Genomic DNA, 17,650 nt, shown 5'->3' on the forward strand with positions numbered 1-17,650 from the left:
ACTGTCCCTGTTTGCAGATGATATGATACTATACATAGAAAACCCTAAAGACTTCATGAGAAATCTACTGGAACTAATAGAGAGATTCAGCAGAGTAGCAGGATACAAGGTAAACATACAATAATCTGTTGGATTCCTATACACCAATAAAGAGAGTGATGAAAAGGAAGTCAGGAAAACAATACCATTTATAATAGCCCCTAAAAAGATAAAATACTTAGGAATAAATCTGATCACGGATGTAAAAGACCTATACAAAGAAAACTATAAAACACTAGTGTAAGAAGCCCAAAGGGATCTACATAAATGGAAAAACATACATGCTCATGGATAGGTAGACTCAACATTGTGAAAATGTCAATTCTACCCAGAGCAATTTACAAATACAATGCATTCCCGATCCAAATACAAGCAACATTTTTCAAAGAGATGGAAAAACTAATCATTAACTTTATATGGAAAGGGAAGAAGCCCTGAATAAGTAATGCACTACTGAAGAAGAATGAAGTTGGAGGACTAACAGTACCAGACTTCAGAACCTACTATAGTAGTCAGAATAGCTTGATACTGGTAGAACGACAGGTACGTTGACCAATTGAACAGAATTGAGAACTCAGATGTAAATCCATCCACTTACGGTCACCTTATCTTTGGCAAGGGTCCAAAGTCCATCAAATGGGGAAAAGACAGTCTTTTTAACAAATTGTCCTGGTAAAACTGGATATCCATCTGCAAAAAATGAAACAGGACCCATACCTCACACCATATACAGAAACTAATTCAAGTGGATCAAAGACCTAAATATAAAGCCCAAAACTATAAAGTTCATAGACGAAAAAATAGGACCAGCGCTACCGGCCCTAATACATGGCATTAACAGGATACAAACCATAACCATCAATACACAAACTCCAGAAGATAAGCTAGCTAAGTGGGATCTTCTAAAAATCAAACACCTATGCTCTTCAAAAGACTTCACCAAAAGAGTAAAAAGAGAACCTACAGACTGGGAAAAAATTTTTTTACAGTACAAGTCAGACAGAGGTTTAATCCCCATAATCTAGAAGAAAATCCAACACCTCTACAACAAAAAGACAATGCTGTTAAAAAATGGGCAAAGGAAATGAACAGACACTTCACCAAAGAAGACATTCAAGGGGCCAACAGACACGTGAGGAAATGCTCACGATCATAAGTCATTAGAGAGATGCAGATTAAAACCACAGTGAGATACCATCTCACCGGGCATCACTGGCTCAAATCAGAAACACTGGAAATAACAAATGTTGGAGAGACTGCGGGGAGATTGGAACTTTATGCACTGCTGGTGGGAATGCAAAATGAAACAACCATTTTGGAAAATGATATGGTGCTTCCTTGGAAATGTAGAAATAGAAATACCATACGATCCAGCAATCCCACTCCTAGGAATATATCCTAGAGAAATAAGAGCCATCACTCGAATAGACATGTGCACACCCATGTTCATTGCTGCATTTTTCACAATAGCAAAAAGATGGAAACAACCTAGATGCCCATCAACAGATGAATGGATAAACAATCATGAAGAACAATGATAAGTCTGTGAAGCATATCAGAACATGGATGAATCTGGAGGGCATTATGTTGAGAGAAATAAGTTAATCACAAAAGAGCAAATGTATGAGACCACTATTGTAAAAACTCATGAAAAAGTTTACACACAAAAAGTAACAATTTTTGTTGGTTATTAGGGATGGAAGGGGTGGGGGGGGAATACTAAATAGTCAATAGATAAATGGTATCTTTGGTGAAGTGTGAGATAGTACACAGTGCTGGGGAAAGCAGCACAACTTGTTGAAGGAAAGGTCATGGAAGCTCCACAGACACATCCAAACTCCCTGAGGGACTGAATTGCTGGGTGGAGGGCTGTGGGGATCATGGTCTTGGAGAACATCTAGCTCAGTTGGCATAACACAGTTTATAAAGACAATGTTGTACATTCGACCTTGGTGAGTAGCGTCTGGGGTCTTAAAAACCTGTGAGGAGCCATCTAAGATAATCCACTGGTCTCAGCCCTTTGGGAGCAAGGGAGAATTAAGAGAACAGGATACAAGGAAAACATTAGTCCAAAGGACTAATGTACCCCAGCTACCAAGGCCTCCACCGGACTGAGTCCAGTACAGCTAGATGGTGCCTGGCTACCACCACTGACAGCTGTGACTGGGATCACAACAGAGGGTTCTGGACAGAGCGGGAGAAGGATGTAGAACAAAATTCTAACACACACACAAAAAGACCAGATTTACTAGCCTGAAAGAGACTGGAGAAACCCCGAGAGTATGACCCCCAGACACCCTTTTAGCTTTAGTGGTGAAGTCACTTCCGAGGTTCACCGTTCAGCCGGGGTTTGGACAGCCCCTTAAAACAAAATGGGAGTAATGAGGTAAAGCATTCTAGGGACAAGGACTGGAAGGCAGAAGGGGACAGGAAAACTGGTGATAGGGAACCCAAGGTTGAGTAAGGACAGTGTTGACATGTAGTGGGGTTGTTAACCATTGTCATAGGCAGCATGTGTTCTGTAAACCTTCAGCTAAAGTGAGAAAAGCAGCACAACTGGAAGAACGTAACCGATTTCACTGAACTGTGCATGTAGAAATTTTTGAAATGGTGTGTCTTTGGCTATGTCTATTTTCACCAAAAAAAAAAAAAAGGCCGAGAAGGGAGAGGGTTGACATGTTGTGGAGTTGTTAACCAGTGTCATAAAACAATATGTGTACTGTCTGTTTAATGAGAAACTATTTGTTCTGTAAACCTTCACCTAAAGTACAATTAAAAAAAAATTTAATAAAAAAAAACTACCCCAGGTTTAGTAACTTACACAGGCAGTAATTAGCAGTTCTGAAGTGTAAGCCCTGTCAATCTGTGCTCTTTACCAGTGTGTTTTATTGGTTTTCAAGGTATATTAAAATTACTTTTGTTCTTTATACTAAAATTAGGGACTTTACTTTGCTTTTAATGTACAAATATTATAATATTAGTATTACAGAGTCAGCATGTCATTATTTCTATTTCCCTGTGGGAGCAATATATATGTTCTCCTGTATTCAGTATTGTATTTGCATAAATCTTCTTTTGAAGTTGTGGTTTATTTCCTGCTATGTTGTGAGTTTAGTTACTCCTTAAATTTTTTTTTAAAGAATTAGTTTTGTCCTATTGGGTAGGGGGTGAGAGGTGGTACTGTTTAGAATACTAATTAGAAGAAAAAGAATAAAACAGTTACTTTTTATAACATTCTTTAGAATCTAAGGTAAAATGCACTAGGCTTAAAATGATGCTGTTTTTGTGAAAATGGTAGTTGGGTCATCTTACGATGAGAGCACCTTACAATCATAGGACCTTTTGGTATTTAAATATTAAAACTTCTTGATTGATCTCAAAGATATTCTTAACTTATGGTAAATTTTACTTTATATTTTATGTAAAAGTAGTATTACAAAGTTGTTTTATTTTTAAATTTTAAAGTAATGTAATTCCTGTACTGGCTGAAATATTTCAAGTATTTAGAAAAGTATAGGGAATAATACATATATAAAATAAAAAAAAATAAAAACCATTGCTGTCGAGTTGATTCCAACTCATAGCGACTGTATAGGACGGAGTAGAACTGCCCCATAGGGTTCCCAAGTAGCAGCTGGTGGATTCAAACTGCCAAGCTCTTGGTTGGCGGCCAAGCTCTTAACTATTGCACGTATATAAAATACTCATATACCCACTACCGGATTCTATCAGTTAAAAAAGAGGGAGGGCGTTGCCTTTTTGAAAAGCTTGTGAGGACAGCCTTTAAAATATTAATCACTTCAGTTTTTGTTCTGTTTTTAAGAATTTGAAAATTTGTATGATTTCTGCCCTTTTCAAGGTTTTTCTTGTGCAAGTTTGACTTATTTGAAGGAAACCTGGTGGTTCAGTGCTTAAGTGATATGGCTGCTAACCGAAAGGTCGGCAGTTTGGATCCACCAGCTGCTCCTTGGAAACCCTATGGAGTAGTTCTCCTCTGTCCTGTAGGGTCACTATGAGTCGATATCGACTTGACGGCAACAGGTTTTTTTTGGAATGTTTGTTTCTTTTTCAGGAAGTGGATTTAGGGTTTACAGCCTTTCACATGTGAGACAATGTATTGAGTGCTATGAGAGACACAAATATGAGTGTAATGTCTGTGAACTTGAGAACGATTTAGTGTTGAGAAACCAAGGACTCAGTTATAATTTGAAGGAGAATAAGAATGGGATATAAGAAAAGTAGAAAGCGCTGTGGTAAGTAAGACAGTGGAGGCATTTGATGTGTTTGGAGGATCAGATAAATCTCTAGCGGAAATGGATGGACCTTTGTAATAAATTTTGTTGGTTGGCTTGGATTTTGACAAGATACATGGAGGAGGACCTCCAGGTAGAAAGAATGGCATGAAAAAAGACATTGAAGCCAGAAAATACCCAGTATGGTTGAAGAAGAGGTGAGGATTGAATAATTCATTTTGTCTGTTTAGAAGGTACATTAAATTAGGACAGTAGTGGGAAATTGAGTTGGACTATGTTGTTACAGTCCTTGGATACCATTTAATTGAAATTTCTATGACAGGATAGTCCATAAGTAGCTTTATGTTTTACAGAGGTTACTCTGCCAATGATAAATAGGATGATTTCGAGTGGAAGTATGGACCAGTTATCCGTGATGAGGGCAGTAATAGTAGTAATAATTATAAAAACAAAAAAGGGGGTTATGGTCAAGAAATGTAGCCACGAATGAACAGATGGAATTAAATTAATTAAAGCTGTTGTACTTATTGAAGAGAGGAAGAATCCCCTTTTAGTTGGTAGAAGTATTTTATGGATAAAAAGCAGTATGACAGTTTCTGCAAGTTACTGATTTGATCTTAAGGCATCCCTGTTTTGCTTTTATTCTTAGTGACATGACACAAAATTAATCTTTCAAAACTGTACTACCTCTGAAATCAGTAAATTAAATATCTCTGTATCCTTATAGCTTGCTTTCTCAAGTACCCTGCACCTATTTTCCTATTTCTTTGGGACCTCAGATCCCTTACTTGGTTTCTTGTATTCATTTACCAGTACTTCCTTTCTAGATTGCATTCGGTGGTCCATCTTTAGAATCTCTCTGTTGCCCATTCTTTAACACTCTCTGCTTCATTCATACCTACCTGGCAAGTTCAACCCTTCAATCCACCTTATTTCTGTCTCCTTCCAAACTGTTGATCTGTATGGGAGGTGATCAGTTTCCAGTTAGACTGGTTGATACCTTTATAAATTGATGATCACCGACCTCAACCATATCTTCAACACTGCCTGGAAACTTGATGACATTTCTGTCATCAGTTCACTCTTCCACACTCCACAACACTTTTTCATTCTTTGTCTAGTTTTTATTCTGTCCCTCGTCCTTTTTTTTTTATTGTTGTACTTTAAGTGAAAGTTTACAATTCAAGTTAGTCTCTCATACAAAAATTTATACATACATTGTTATGTGACCCTAGTTGCTCTCCCTATACTGTGACAGCACACCCTCCTTTCCACCCCTTATTTCCCCGTGTCCATTCAACCAGCTCCTGACCCTCTCTGCCTTCTCATCTCACCTCCAGACAGGAGCTGCCCATTTAGTCTCATGTATCTCCATGAGCTAAGAAGTACACTCTTCACGAGTATCATTTTGCGTCCCATAGTCCAGTCTAATTGTTGTCTGAAGATTTGGCCTTGGGAATGGTTTTAGTTCCGGGTTGACAGAGTCTGGGGGTCTTGCCCTCTGGGGTTCCTCCAGTCTCTGTCGGACCATTAAGTCTGGTCTTTTTACTGGAATTTGAGTTCTGCACCCCACTTTTCTCCTGCTTCATCAGGGATGCCCCTTGTCCTTCTTAGCTAAGTTTGTGCCTAGTACGGTACTTCACAAAGAAGATAGATGTTATTAGACAAAACTCCCTCAACTTTGTGCCGCTGTAAATCTGCCTGCCTTTGTGCTTACAGTATGTTTCTTCCCTGAGTGATGTGAACTTTTACACCTCCTATCAAAGGCCAATTCGTCTTATTGTACTCTGAATCTGATCTCTCTCCTACTTCTGAACCATATGTAACCCATTATTCCTTTTCTCTCATATCTTTAGTATCAATCAGTCTGTCTCTGTCTGTCTCTTGGGTTCTTACCTAGGTATTCAAACATGTTCTTATCTAGAAAGAAAGAGGAAGGGTGGGAGGAGGGAGAGAAGGAAGGAAACAGGTAAAAACAAACAAATTGTTAAAACTGTTGAAACTTCCTGGGCTTTTTTATCCCTTTCCAGCTACTGTCCTTTCTCCTTTTTAAGTAGTCTTCTTGAAAGAAGACTGTGTGGATCATAACAAGTTATGGATAACATTGTAAAGAATGGGAATTCCAGAACACTTCATTGTGCCTATGAGGAACCTGTACATCGATCAAGAGGCAGTCATTCGAAGAGAACAAGGGGATACTATGTGATTTAAATTCAGGAAAAGTTTGCGTGAGAGTTGTATCCTTTCACCATACTTATTTAGTTTGTATGCTGAGCAAATAATCTGAGAAGCTGGACTATATGAAGAGGAACAAGGCATCAGGATTGGAGGAAGACTCATTCACAACCTGTGATATGCAGATGACACAACCTTGTTTGCTTAAAGTGAAGAGGACTTGAAGCACTTATGGATGAAGATCAAGGACCACAGCCTTCTGTATGGATTACACCTTAACATAAAGAAAACAAAAATCCTCACAACTGGACCAATAAGCAACATCATGATAAGTGGAGATAAGATTGAAGTTGTCAAGGATTTCATTTTACTTGGATCCACAATCAGTACCCATGGAAGCAGCAGTCAGGAAATCAAAGGACAGATTACACTGGGAAAATCTGCTGCAAAAGACCTCTTTAAAGTGTTAAAGAGCAAAGATGTCCCTTTAAGGACTAAGGTGGGCCTGACCCAAGCCATGGCGTTTTCAGTTGCCTCCTGTGCATGCAAAAGCTGGCCAATGAATAAAGAAGACCAGAGAAGAAGTGATGTGTTTGAGTTACGAAGTTGATGAAAAATGTTGAATATACCATGGACTACCAAAACCATGAACAAATCTGTCTTGGTTGAAGTACAGCCAGAATGCTCCTTAGAAGCAAAAATGGTGAAACTTTGTCTTACGTACTTTGGACATGTTATGAGGAGGGACCAGTCCCTGGAGAAGGACATCATGCTTAGTAAAGTAGAAGGTCATCGAAAAAGAGGAAGACCCTCGATAAGATGGATTGACACAGTGGCTGCAAAAATGAGCTCAGACATTAACAATGATTATGAGGATGGCGCAGGACCGGGCAGCATTTCATTCTGTTGTACATAGGGTCACTATGAGTTGCAATTGACTTGATGGCACCTGACAACAACAACTTGAAAGAATTGGCTGCATATGTATTTTTTAATTTCTAACTTCTTCATTCTTCATCCTACTCTAATTTGGCTCCAGCCTCATCCCTGCCCTGAAACCGTTCTTGGCCAAGATCACCAATCAGCTACATGTTGCTATCTGTTGGTGGATTTCTAGTCTTTGTCTTATCCAATCTATCATCACCATTCAACAGAGTTTACTACTTCTTTCCTGAAGCATTCTTTCCCCTGGTTTCTGTGGTATTAAACTCTCTTGATTTTTCTTTCTGCTTATTTTGGGCTTTCACCTTTTTTTTGCCTTTTTAAATGTTAGTGTTTCTCGGGCCAGATGGAGGAGGAGGGAGAAGTTAAGTCCAGTTGATTCAACCTCTTTTTGAATATATATTTATTTGTGTGTATGTGTATATACACACACACACTGTATATATCTTTCTGAGATACAGTTACATCAAGTTCATCTTGCCATCATCCTACTGCTACTATTTTAGTCTAAACTACCCTTATCTCTTACCCAGGCAATTATATTTCTTCCCGGTCTACCTTTATTTGCCCTTGTTCCCTTCTATGCATTCTTAAAAATTCAATTCACTCTCCTGCCTAAAATCCCTTAATGGTTTTACATTGCACTTGGAATACAGTTTTAACTTGTCAGTGTTCTTTCTAGGACCCTTCATGATTTGGCTAAGGTTTACCTCTCTATCTTCTACCACTCTTTTTCTCCTTTTTAGTTTCTGGAACAGGCCAGTCTTTTTGCCTCATGGCCCTCATACATTGCTCTGTTTTCTGCTTGAAATCCTTTCCCCACCCTGCCCTCTTGACCTCCTCGTGCATATTAGTTCAATTTCCTCAGATAGATTGTAAATTTCTTGATCATATTTGAAGCTTTTTCTGAATGTTCAGTAGCTTAGCATAGTTCTAAATACGTAGTAGCTAATCAGTAAGTTTTGTTTTGATAGCCAGACATCAGAGAACATTGGAGAGTGAATAATGGGAAAGGGTTTTTGTCTGTTTCATTCTAGTTCTTCGAACAGTGCCTGGCATATAGTAGGAATTCGGTAAGTACTTGTTGAATGAAAGAATGAATGAAACAGAAAATAATAGTCTGTCTTCATTTAGATGCAGCAAAACCAGTCCCTACTAATGAGAGCTTTGGTTCTCCCAAATACAGTTTTGGCATCAAGTATCAATAAGACATTTTTGCTTTGAGTGCAGAAATTAGGAGATTAGAGAATATAAAAGAAGATGAGAATGAGAACTGTAATAGTCATTTTAACTGTAACTCCATAACTCTTTTAAGCATAAATTCTTGAACTCAGGTTGGTTTGTTTTGTTTTTGTTTTATAATTATGAAAAATTTGAAACCACGAACTTAAAACTAGTGTAGTGAACTCATATTACCTATCACCTAATTTTATCAATTATCAACATTTTGCCAGCCTTGCTGAACTCAGGTTCAGTTCTTCTTTGTTTTTTTTTAATCCTTCCTATTTAGCCTATTACCAACTCCTGGCCATTTTCCTTTGTTATGTCTCATGTTTTGGTTTCTGTTAACCTGACATCTATTTTATAAGGATATTTTTCTAATTGGTCTAACTATATCTAGTCTTCCTGTTTTTCTAATTTATTTTGTATGTTGTTGTTAGGTGCTGTGAGTTTCAACTCTTAGCGACCCCGTGTGACAGAGTAGATCTGCCCCATAGGATTTTCTAGGCTGTAATCTTTATGGGAGCAGATCATCAGGTCTTTGTCCTGCAGAGCTGCTGGGTGGGTTTGAACCGTCAACTTTTCAGTTAGCTGCCGAGCAGTTAGCCGTTGTGCCACGAGGGCTCCTAATTTATCTTGTATACTGCTACTAATTTAATTTTCATATCACATTTAAATGTAATCTCTAGCTTATGACCCAGCAGAGGTCGTGCTGCATAAAGAAGAAAATATGAACTCCTCATCTTGGAGTTTGAGACTGTCCTTAACCCAAGGCCACCTTATCTCATCAACTTTATTTTCCCCCCAACTTTAGCACATATCTTCATGCCATGTAAGTGTCCATCTATTCATCCATCTATCCATTTCTTCCTTCAGGGAAAAAATGGCGTACAGAATCAAAGAAGTTATGGTTCTTGTTTTCAGTGAACATAATATAATATTTGCAAAGTATGGATATATTAAATTTTCATTTAAATTTGTTGCTAGGTATATGGTACTTTGGAGGTTCTAATATAAGTGATGCAGATTTTGTGAATCCTTGTCTATTTTTGCAGCAGGATTTCAGTATGACTTGTAATTCATGTTCTTTTTTTTTTTTAAAACAGAGGCAAAAGAATGTAAAGATAATAAGGAATTACCAAGTCCTGATGAGTTGGAACTTGAGTTGGAGAATTTAGAAATTAATGATGACACCTTGGAGTTAGAGGGTGGAGATGAAGCTGAAGATCTTACAAAGAAACTTCTTGATGAACAGGGTAAGGCACTATTTTGCAAAAATTTTTCATTTTTGATTAATTTTTATATATAAAGCTCTTGCCTAAGGATATGATTCCTTTCTCTTTTATTGTTTGTTTGTTGTTGTTGTTGTTGTTTCCAGGCCAATGCTCTTTTGGAATTTGATTTAGAACAAAAGTACTACATAGCCAGTATTGTGTGACTACAAGCTTCAGTGATCATCTAAATTCTCAATATCATCTTAATTCTAAATATCTTAATAGATGTTTCTTATACTTTTCTGACTACTTGTTAGCATTGTCGTGAATTTATTTTTGTTCACTAACATAATTTTTACGAATTTAATATTCAAAAGTTACTCTTAAATAGTTGTTGGATAGAAAGACAACTAGCATATTAATTCATCTGTGATAATTTTATCTCTTGGTAATTAAATCATGAGCCCCAGTGGTGAAATGGTTAAGAGCTCAGGCTGCTAACCAAAAGGTTGGCAGTTTGAATCCACCAGCCTCTCCTTGGAAACCCTATGAGGCAGTTCTACTCCGTCCTATAGGCTCGCAATGAGTTGGAATCGACTTGATGGCACACACCAATAAATAAAAATATTACACTGTTAATTATTTACTAAGTATTTCCTATCACATTTCTTTATTAGTTAGAACTCTTGGTTGTAGGTGATCAAAGCTCAGTTCATACTGTCTTAAGCATGAAATGGAATATTTTGCTTTATATAACTGGGTGAGCCATGAGTAGACCTCATGGACTCTCATGATTTCATCAGACTTGTTGGTGCGTGTTTGCTAATTTCTGTACGCCTTCCCTACCTTCTGCCAGTATTGCTTTTCTCTTTGTTGGCTTCATTGTTTCCTACTGCAGATTCTCTTTCTTCATGCCATGAAGGGAGGGTAGGCATGCATGGCTGGAGGCTGCCCCAGGCTTGTGTCATAACGGCTAGTGACATCATAGGAAAAGAGAGTTTCTGTCCTACTCTCTGTATTTAAGTATCCCAGAAGGACTCTCTAGCTAGTCCTGTGTCATGCTTACCCCTGTGGCCAAGAGAAATAGTGTTATGCTATGCTTTGATTGACAGCACCTACCCCCTATCAGGAAAGATCAGCAGTTATATCTGTTTTTTAGGGTCCTTGTTGTTGTTGCTGTTAGCCGCCATTAAGTTGAGTTGATTCTGACCATGGTAATCCCGTGTGTGTCAGAGTAGAACTGTGCTCTGTAGGGTTTTCAAGTCTGTGACCTTTTGGAAGCAGATCGCCAGGCATGTCTTCTGGGTGCCCCTGAGTAGGTTCGAACTTTCAACCTTTTGGCTAGTATTTGCACACATAACTGTTTGCACCAACCAAGGTCCTTTCTACCCCCTCTCAGAATCAAAAGGAATGGAGGAGGCTTAGTTCTTCAAAGGAAAGGGTTGAGAGTGCTGTTGTTAATTGAAGAACATGGGGAAGGGATGCTGGACAGATAAAAATAACATTTATTGTAGAACTACAGACATTTTGTGATTAAGATTTGTGTCTAATGCAAAAAGTGTGCCTTTTTATATTTGATAACTGAAACACTGAAGTACTTGGAGTTAAGATTTTAGAGATGTCTAGTCTTTCTAGGGTAATAATTTCAAAAAAAGGCTTAGTTTTTCATGAGTAAGAAAATAGCTCTAGATTATCTATTTTTCAAATAATGATAGTTGGATGGTTTTTTAAAATTTAATTTTCATTTTTAAAAATTGTATTGTGGTTATATATATATATAACAGAATTTGCGATTATAATCATTTTGAAGTGTACAGTTCAGTGACACTAATTACATTAACCATGTTGGGCAGCCATTACGTTAAGAAATAACTCCCCATTCAGGTCTTAAAAGCTAGCGAGCGGCCATCTAATATGCACCAATTGGTCCCAACCCACCTGGAGTAAAGGAGAATGAAGAACACAAAAGTCCAAGGAAAGTATTAGCCCAATAAACAGAAAGGGCCACATAAACCGGAAACTGCATCAGCCTGAGACCAGAAGAACCAGATGGTGTCCGGCTACCACCAATGACTGCCCTGACAGGGAACACAACAGAGAGTCCCTGATGGAGCAGGAGAAAAGTGAGGTGCAGTTTCTAGTAAGAAGACCAGACTTAATGGTCTGACTGAGACTGGAGGAACCCCAGAGAGCATGACCCCTGCACTCCCTGTCAACCCAGAACTAAAACCATTCCCAAGGCCAGTGCTTCAGACAAAGATTAGACTGGACTATGGGACATAAAATGATACTCGTGAAGAGAGTGCTTCTTAGCTCAAGGAGATACATGAGACTAAATGGGCAGCTCCTGTCTGGAGGCGAGATGAGGAGGCAGAGAGGGTCAGGAGCTGGTTGAATGGACACGGGAAATCAGGTGGAAAGGAGGAGTGTGCTGTCACAGTATAGGGAGAGCAACTAGGGTCACATAACAATGTATGTATAAATTCTTGTATGAGAGACTAACTTGAATTGTAAACTTTCACTTAAAGTACAACAATAAAATAAAAATAAAAATAAAGAAATAACTCCCCATTCTTTCCTCCCCTTGCCCCTGTTAACCACTAATCTACTTTCTGCTTATGAACTTGCCTACTGTAGATATTTCATATAAGTTGAATCATACAATATTTGCCTCTTTCTGTTTGGTTTATTTCACTTAGTATAATGTTTTCAAGGTTCCTCCATGTTGTAGTATGTATCAGAACTTCATTCCTTTTTATGGCTGAATAATATTCTATTATATGAATATACCACATTTTGTTTATCCTTTCATACATTCATGGACATTTGGGTTGTTTCCACCTTTTGGCTATTGTGAATAATGCTGCAGTGAACATTGGTGTATAAGTATCTGTTTGAATCCCTGTTTTATGTACACCTAGGTGTGGAATTGCTGGTCATTCGCTAATTCCATGTTTGTTTGTTTTTTTAATTTTATTGTGCTTTAGGGGAAAGTTCATAGTGCAAAGTAGTTTCTCATTCCAAAAATTTATACACAAATTGTTTTGTGACATCGGTTGCAATCCTCACAATGTATCAGCATTCTCCCCTTCTCCCTTTACACCCTGGGTTCCCTGTGTCCATTCATCCAGTTTTTATGTAACCTTCCTGCGTTCTCATCCTTACTTTTGGGCAGGTGTTGCCCATTTGATCTTGTATACTTGATTGAACTAAGAAGCACATTCCTCATGGGTATTATTATTTGTTTTATAGGCCTGTCTAATCTTTGGCTGAAAGGTAGACTTTGGGAGTGCCTTCAGTTCTGAGTTAGTAGAGTGTACGGGGGCAATAGTCTTGGGTTATGTTTAACTTTTTGAGGAACTGACAAACTGTTTTCCACAGTTTAGGAGGCTAGAAGTCTGAATTTAGAGTGCTGGCTCTAAGGGAAGGCTTTCTCACTCTCTTGGCTTAGAGGAAGGTCTTTGTCTCTGAGCTTCTGCTTCTGGGCAGTCTTCATGTGGCTTGGCATTTCTCTTCCCCCATCTCTGCTTCTTCTGCTTGCTTGTTTAATCTCTTCTATACCTCAAAAGAGATTGACTCAAGATACACTCTAATCTTGCCTCATTAACATAATACAATAACCTAATACTCACTGACACAACCTAATCCTTCCTCATTAACATAACAAACACAACCCATTCACAAACGGGATTATAATCACAGGCAGAGGTTAGGATTTACAATACATATTTCTGGGGCACACAATTCAATCCATACCACCCATTTTTTTGATTGGGTTGTTTTTTTGTTGTTTAGTTCTAAGAGTTCTTTATATATTCTCGATATTAAACCCTTATCAGATATATGGTTCCCAGATATTTTCTCCCATCGTGTAGGTTGTATCTTCACTTTCTTTTTTAAATTGTGCTTTAGGTGAAAGTTTACAGCTCAAGTTAATTTCGCATACAAAAATTTATACACATATTTGTGACATTAGTTGCAATGCCTACAATGTGACAGCACACACCCGCTTTCCACCCCGGCTTCCCTGTGTCCATTCAACCAGTTCCTGTCCCTTCCTGCCTTCTCATCCTGCCTTCCCACAGGAGCTGCCCATTGGTTTCATGTATCTGATTGAACTAAGAAGTACACTCCTCACATCTGTTATTTTTTGTTTTATAGTCCTGTCTAATCTTTGTCTGAAGAGTCGGCTTTGGGAATGGTTTTAGTTCTGGGTTAACAGCGTCTGGTGGTCATAGTTTCAGGGGTTCCTCCAGTCTCTGTCAGACTATTTAAGTCTGGTCTTTTTATATGAATTTGAATTCTTCTCCACACTTTCCTCCTGCTCCATCAAGGAGTCTTTTGTGTTCCCTGTCAGGGCGGTCATTGGTGGTAGCTGGGCACCATCTAGTTCTTCTGGTTTCAAGCTGGTGAAGTCTTTGGTTTATATGATCCTTTAGTCTCTTGGGCTAATATTTTCCTAGTGTCTTTGGTTTTCTTCATTCTCCTTTGCTCCAAGTGGGATGGGACTAATTGATGTATCTTAGACGGCTGCTTACAAGCTTTTAAGACCCCAGATCCCACTTAATGGAATGCAGAACATTTTCTTAATGAAGTTTGTTATGCCAGTTGACCTAGATGTCCCCTGATGTATCTTCATTTTCTTGATATAGTTTTTTGATGCACAGAAGTTTTGAATTTTGAGGAAGTCCAGTTTATGTAATTTGTCTCTTGTTGCTTGTCTTTTTGGTCACATCTGAGAATCCATTGTCAAAAACAAAATCTTGAAGCTTTACCCTTATGTTTTCTTCTAAGGGTTTTATAGTTTTAGTTCTTATATTTACTGTATTTTTACACAAATCACACATGCCTTCTGTGTTTGTTTGCTGGCTGTACCCCCCTGCTGCAAGGCACCCTCACAAGCACCGCCATGCCAATCCTCTTCTCCATGTTGCTGTAAAAAAAATAAGCATAGTACGCTTACAAAAATACCCCACAGAGGGAGGCCATGGCCAGCAAACAAATGCAGAAGGCATGTGTTATTTGTGTAAAATATGGTAGGTCTTTGATTCATTTTGAGTTAATTTTTGTAATGGTGTGAGGTATGGGTTCATCATCATTCTTTTGCATATTGAGAACCCATTGTCCCAGTACCATTTGTCAAAGAGACTATTCTTTCCCCATTGAACGGACTTGGCATCCTTGTCAAAAATCAGTCGACCATAGATATATGGATTTATTTATGGACCGTCATTTGTATTCCATTTGTTTGTATATCTGTCTGTATGTTAGTATCACACTGTTTTGATTACTTTAACTTTATAATATGTTATGAAATCAAGAAGTGTGAGTCCTCTTACTATGTTCTTCTTTCTCAAGATTGTTTTGGCTATTTGGGGCCCCTTGCATTTCTACATGAATTTGAAGATTAGCTTTTCCATTTCTGCAAAAAAGGCTATAGGAGTTTTGATAGGGATTACATTGTATCTGTAGATCTCTTTGGATAGTATTGACATCTTAACAATATTAAGTCTTCTTATCCATAAACGCATCATGTCTTTCCATTTATTTAGTTCTTTAATTTATTTCAGCAATGTTTAATGATTTTCAGTGTCTAAGTCTTTTACCTCCCTGGTTAAATTTACCCCTAGGTATTTTGTTATATTAGAATTCTTTAGAATTGGAGTTGTTTTCTTGATTTCCTTTTGTTTGTTCGTTGCTTGTGTATAGAAACACAACTGATTTTTGTGTGTTGATCTTATACCCTGAAACTTTGCTTAATTTATTTGCTCTAGTAGCTTTCTTATGGATTCTTTGGGATTTTATATATATATATGTAGGATCATGTCGTATAGTTGGATTTTTTATTCTTAAATGTTCTCTTTGTATTTTTTTAACCTATTTACAAAATAATTTTATTTTAGAACAAGAGGATGAAGAAGCCAGCACTGGATCTCATCTCAAGCTCATAGTAGATGCTTTCCTCCAGCAGTTGCCCAACTGTGTCAATCGAGATCTGATAGACAAGGTATGATTATCTCTATGTAATTTTACTCAAGCACTAAACCTTGTAGGATTTCTCTAATTAGGAATGCCAGTGGTTTTTAGATTTTTTTTCCATAAAATAAATTGTTAATTCAAATGGAATTTTAAAAGGGAATCCAGTATAAACACAGATAAACTTGGAACCAATTTATAGATGTTGTCTTTAGGGTTGGAGCTTGCTCTAGAATCCTCTTGGCTTGACGACTATCCTTCACATAGGAACCCTCTGGTTTGCAATATATTATTTAGATTAGAGATTCTCAAAGTATGGTCTGTGTATCTCTGGTGGTTCCAAGACACTTTCGGGTGGTTTGTGGGATCGAAAGTCTTTCCATAATAATACTACAGCGTTTTTACCTTTTTCACTGTTTTTGACATTTACAAAGGTGATGGTAGGTAAAATTGCTGACATGACATTTTAGCACGAATCAAGACAGTGGTAACAAACTATAGTAGTAGTCATTGTATTACTCACTGCTATGCATTTGCAGTTAAAAAAAAAAAAAACAGTTTCAACCAAGAGTCTCCTTGATGAATCAATAAAAATTAGTGATTTTATTACTAATCTTTGATAAAATAGGAAGTACACATGAAGCACTTCTGTTGCCTCAGAATTGTCTCAAGAAAAAGCATTTGTGTGATAGTTTGAGTTGCAGTCTGAACTAGGTGCTTTTACTTGGAAGAGCTGATGGACAAATTGTGGTTTTTCAGACTTAGGTATTTAGCAGAAAGTTTTCTAAAATGAACACAGTGAGCCTATCACTTCAAGGAGAACAACTGAAAGTGTGAATTGCCAATGATCAAATTTGAGTTTTCAATGAAAGTTAGAATTTTGGAAAACTGATATGCATCAACTGTAAGTTTGACAGCTTCCCAGTATTTCTCCAAAGAGACTTTATTGATGAGACTTTTCTGATGAGCTTGGTGGTGATACTAAAGAAATAATTTTAAAATATTATCTGCATAGCTCAGTGAACCAGTATTTCCCAAGTGACCAATACGTAGCTTTACATAAATCATACGTGTGTGTTAAAATCCATTCAAAGTGCAAGACAGACCAATGGATTTAAATTTAGATTAAATTTAAGATTTTAATTTTAATGAAAAGTATATTGTTATGGTTTCAGATTTTAATTGTACCTAACCCTTAAGAAGCTACCACTTTTTAAGTTTAGGTGTGGTATCAAAAAAAGAATACCTACAATTGTTGTTAGGTGCTTTCGAGTCTGTTCTGACTCATAGCGACCCTATGTACAACAGAATAAAACACTGCTGTATCCTACACCATCCTCAGAATTGTTGCTGTCTTTGAGCCCATTGTTGCAGCCACTGTATCAGTCCATCTCCTTGAGGATCTTCCTCTTTTTCACTGACCCTCTATTTACCAAGCATGATGTCCTTCTCCAGGGACTGGTCCCTCTGATAACATGTCCAAAGCACGTGAGATGAAGTCTCGCCATCCTTGCTTCTGAGGAGCACTCTGGCTGTCCTTCCGAGACAGATTTGTTCATTCTTCTGGCAGTCTATGGTATATTCAGTATTCTTCGCCAGTTCTTCTTCCTTATTCATTGTCCAGCTTTTGCATGCATATGAGGAGATTGAAAACACCATGGCATGGGTCAGGCACACCTTAGTCCTCAAAGTGACATCTTTACTTTTTTAACACTTTAAAGACGTCTTTTGCAGCAGATATGCCCAGTGCAACGCATTTTTTGATTGCAGTACGTCATCTGATTTCTTGACTGCTTCTTCCATGGGTGTTGATTGTGGATTCAAGTAAAA

General features: G+C 37.8%; 1 protein-coding gene across 1 annotated transcript in view; it reads left to right on the forward strand.

Moving 5' to 3' along the window:
• Positions 1-17,650, forward strand: part of UPF2 (UPF2 regulator of nonsense mediated mRNA decay) — a 143,341-nt gene that overhangs the window by 40,842 nt on the left and 84,849 nt on the right. Inside the window, exons 6-7 of the mRNA XM_004379688.2 lie at positions 9,737-9,886; positions 15,748-15,851. Of these exons, the coding sequence (XP_004379745.1) occupies positions 9,737-9,886; positions 15,748-15,851 (254 nt within the window). The remainder of the gene's footprint in view (positions 1-9,736; positions 9,887-15,747; positions 15,852-17,650) is intronic.

This window comes from Trichechus manatus, unplaced genomic scaffold (assembly GCF_000243295.1).
Source record: "Trichechus manatus latirostris isolate Lorelei unplaced genomic scaffold, TriManLat1.0 scaffold00067, whole genome shotgun sequence".
NCBI lineage: Eukaryota > Metazoa > Chordata > Mammalia > Sirenia > Trichechidae > Trichechus > Trichechus manatus.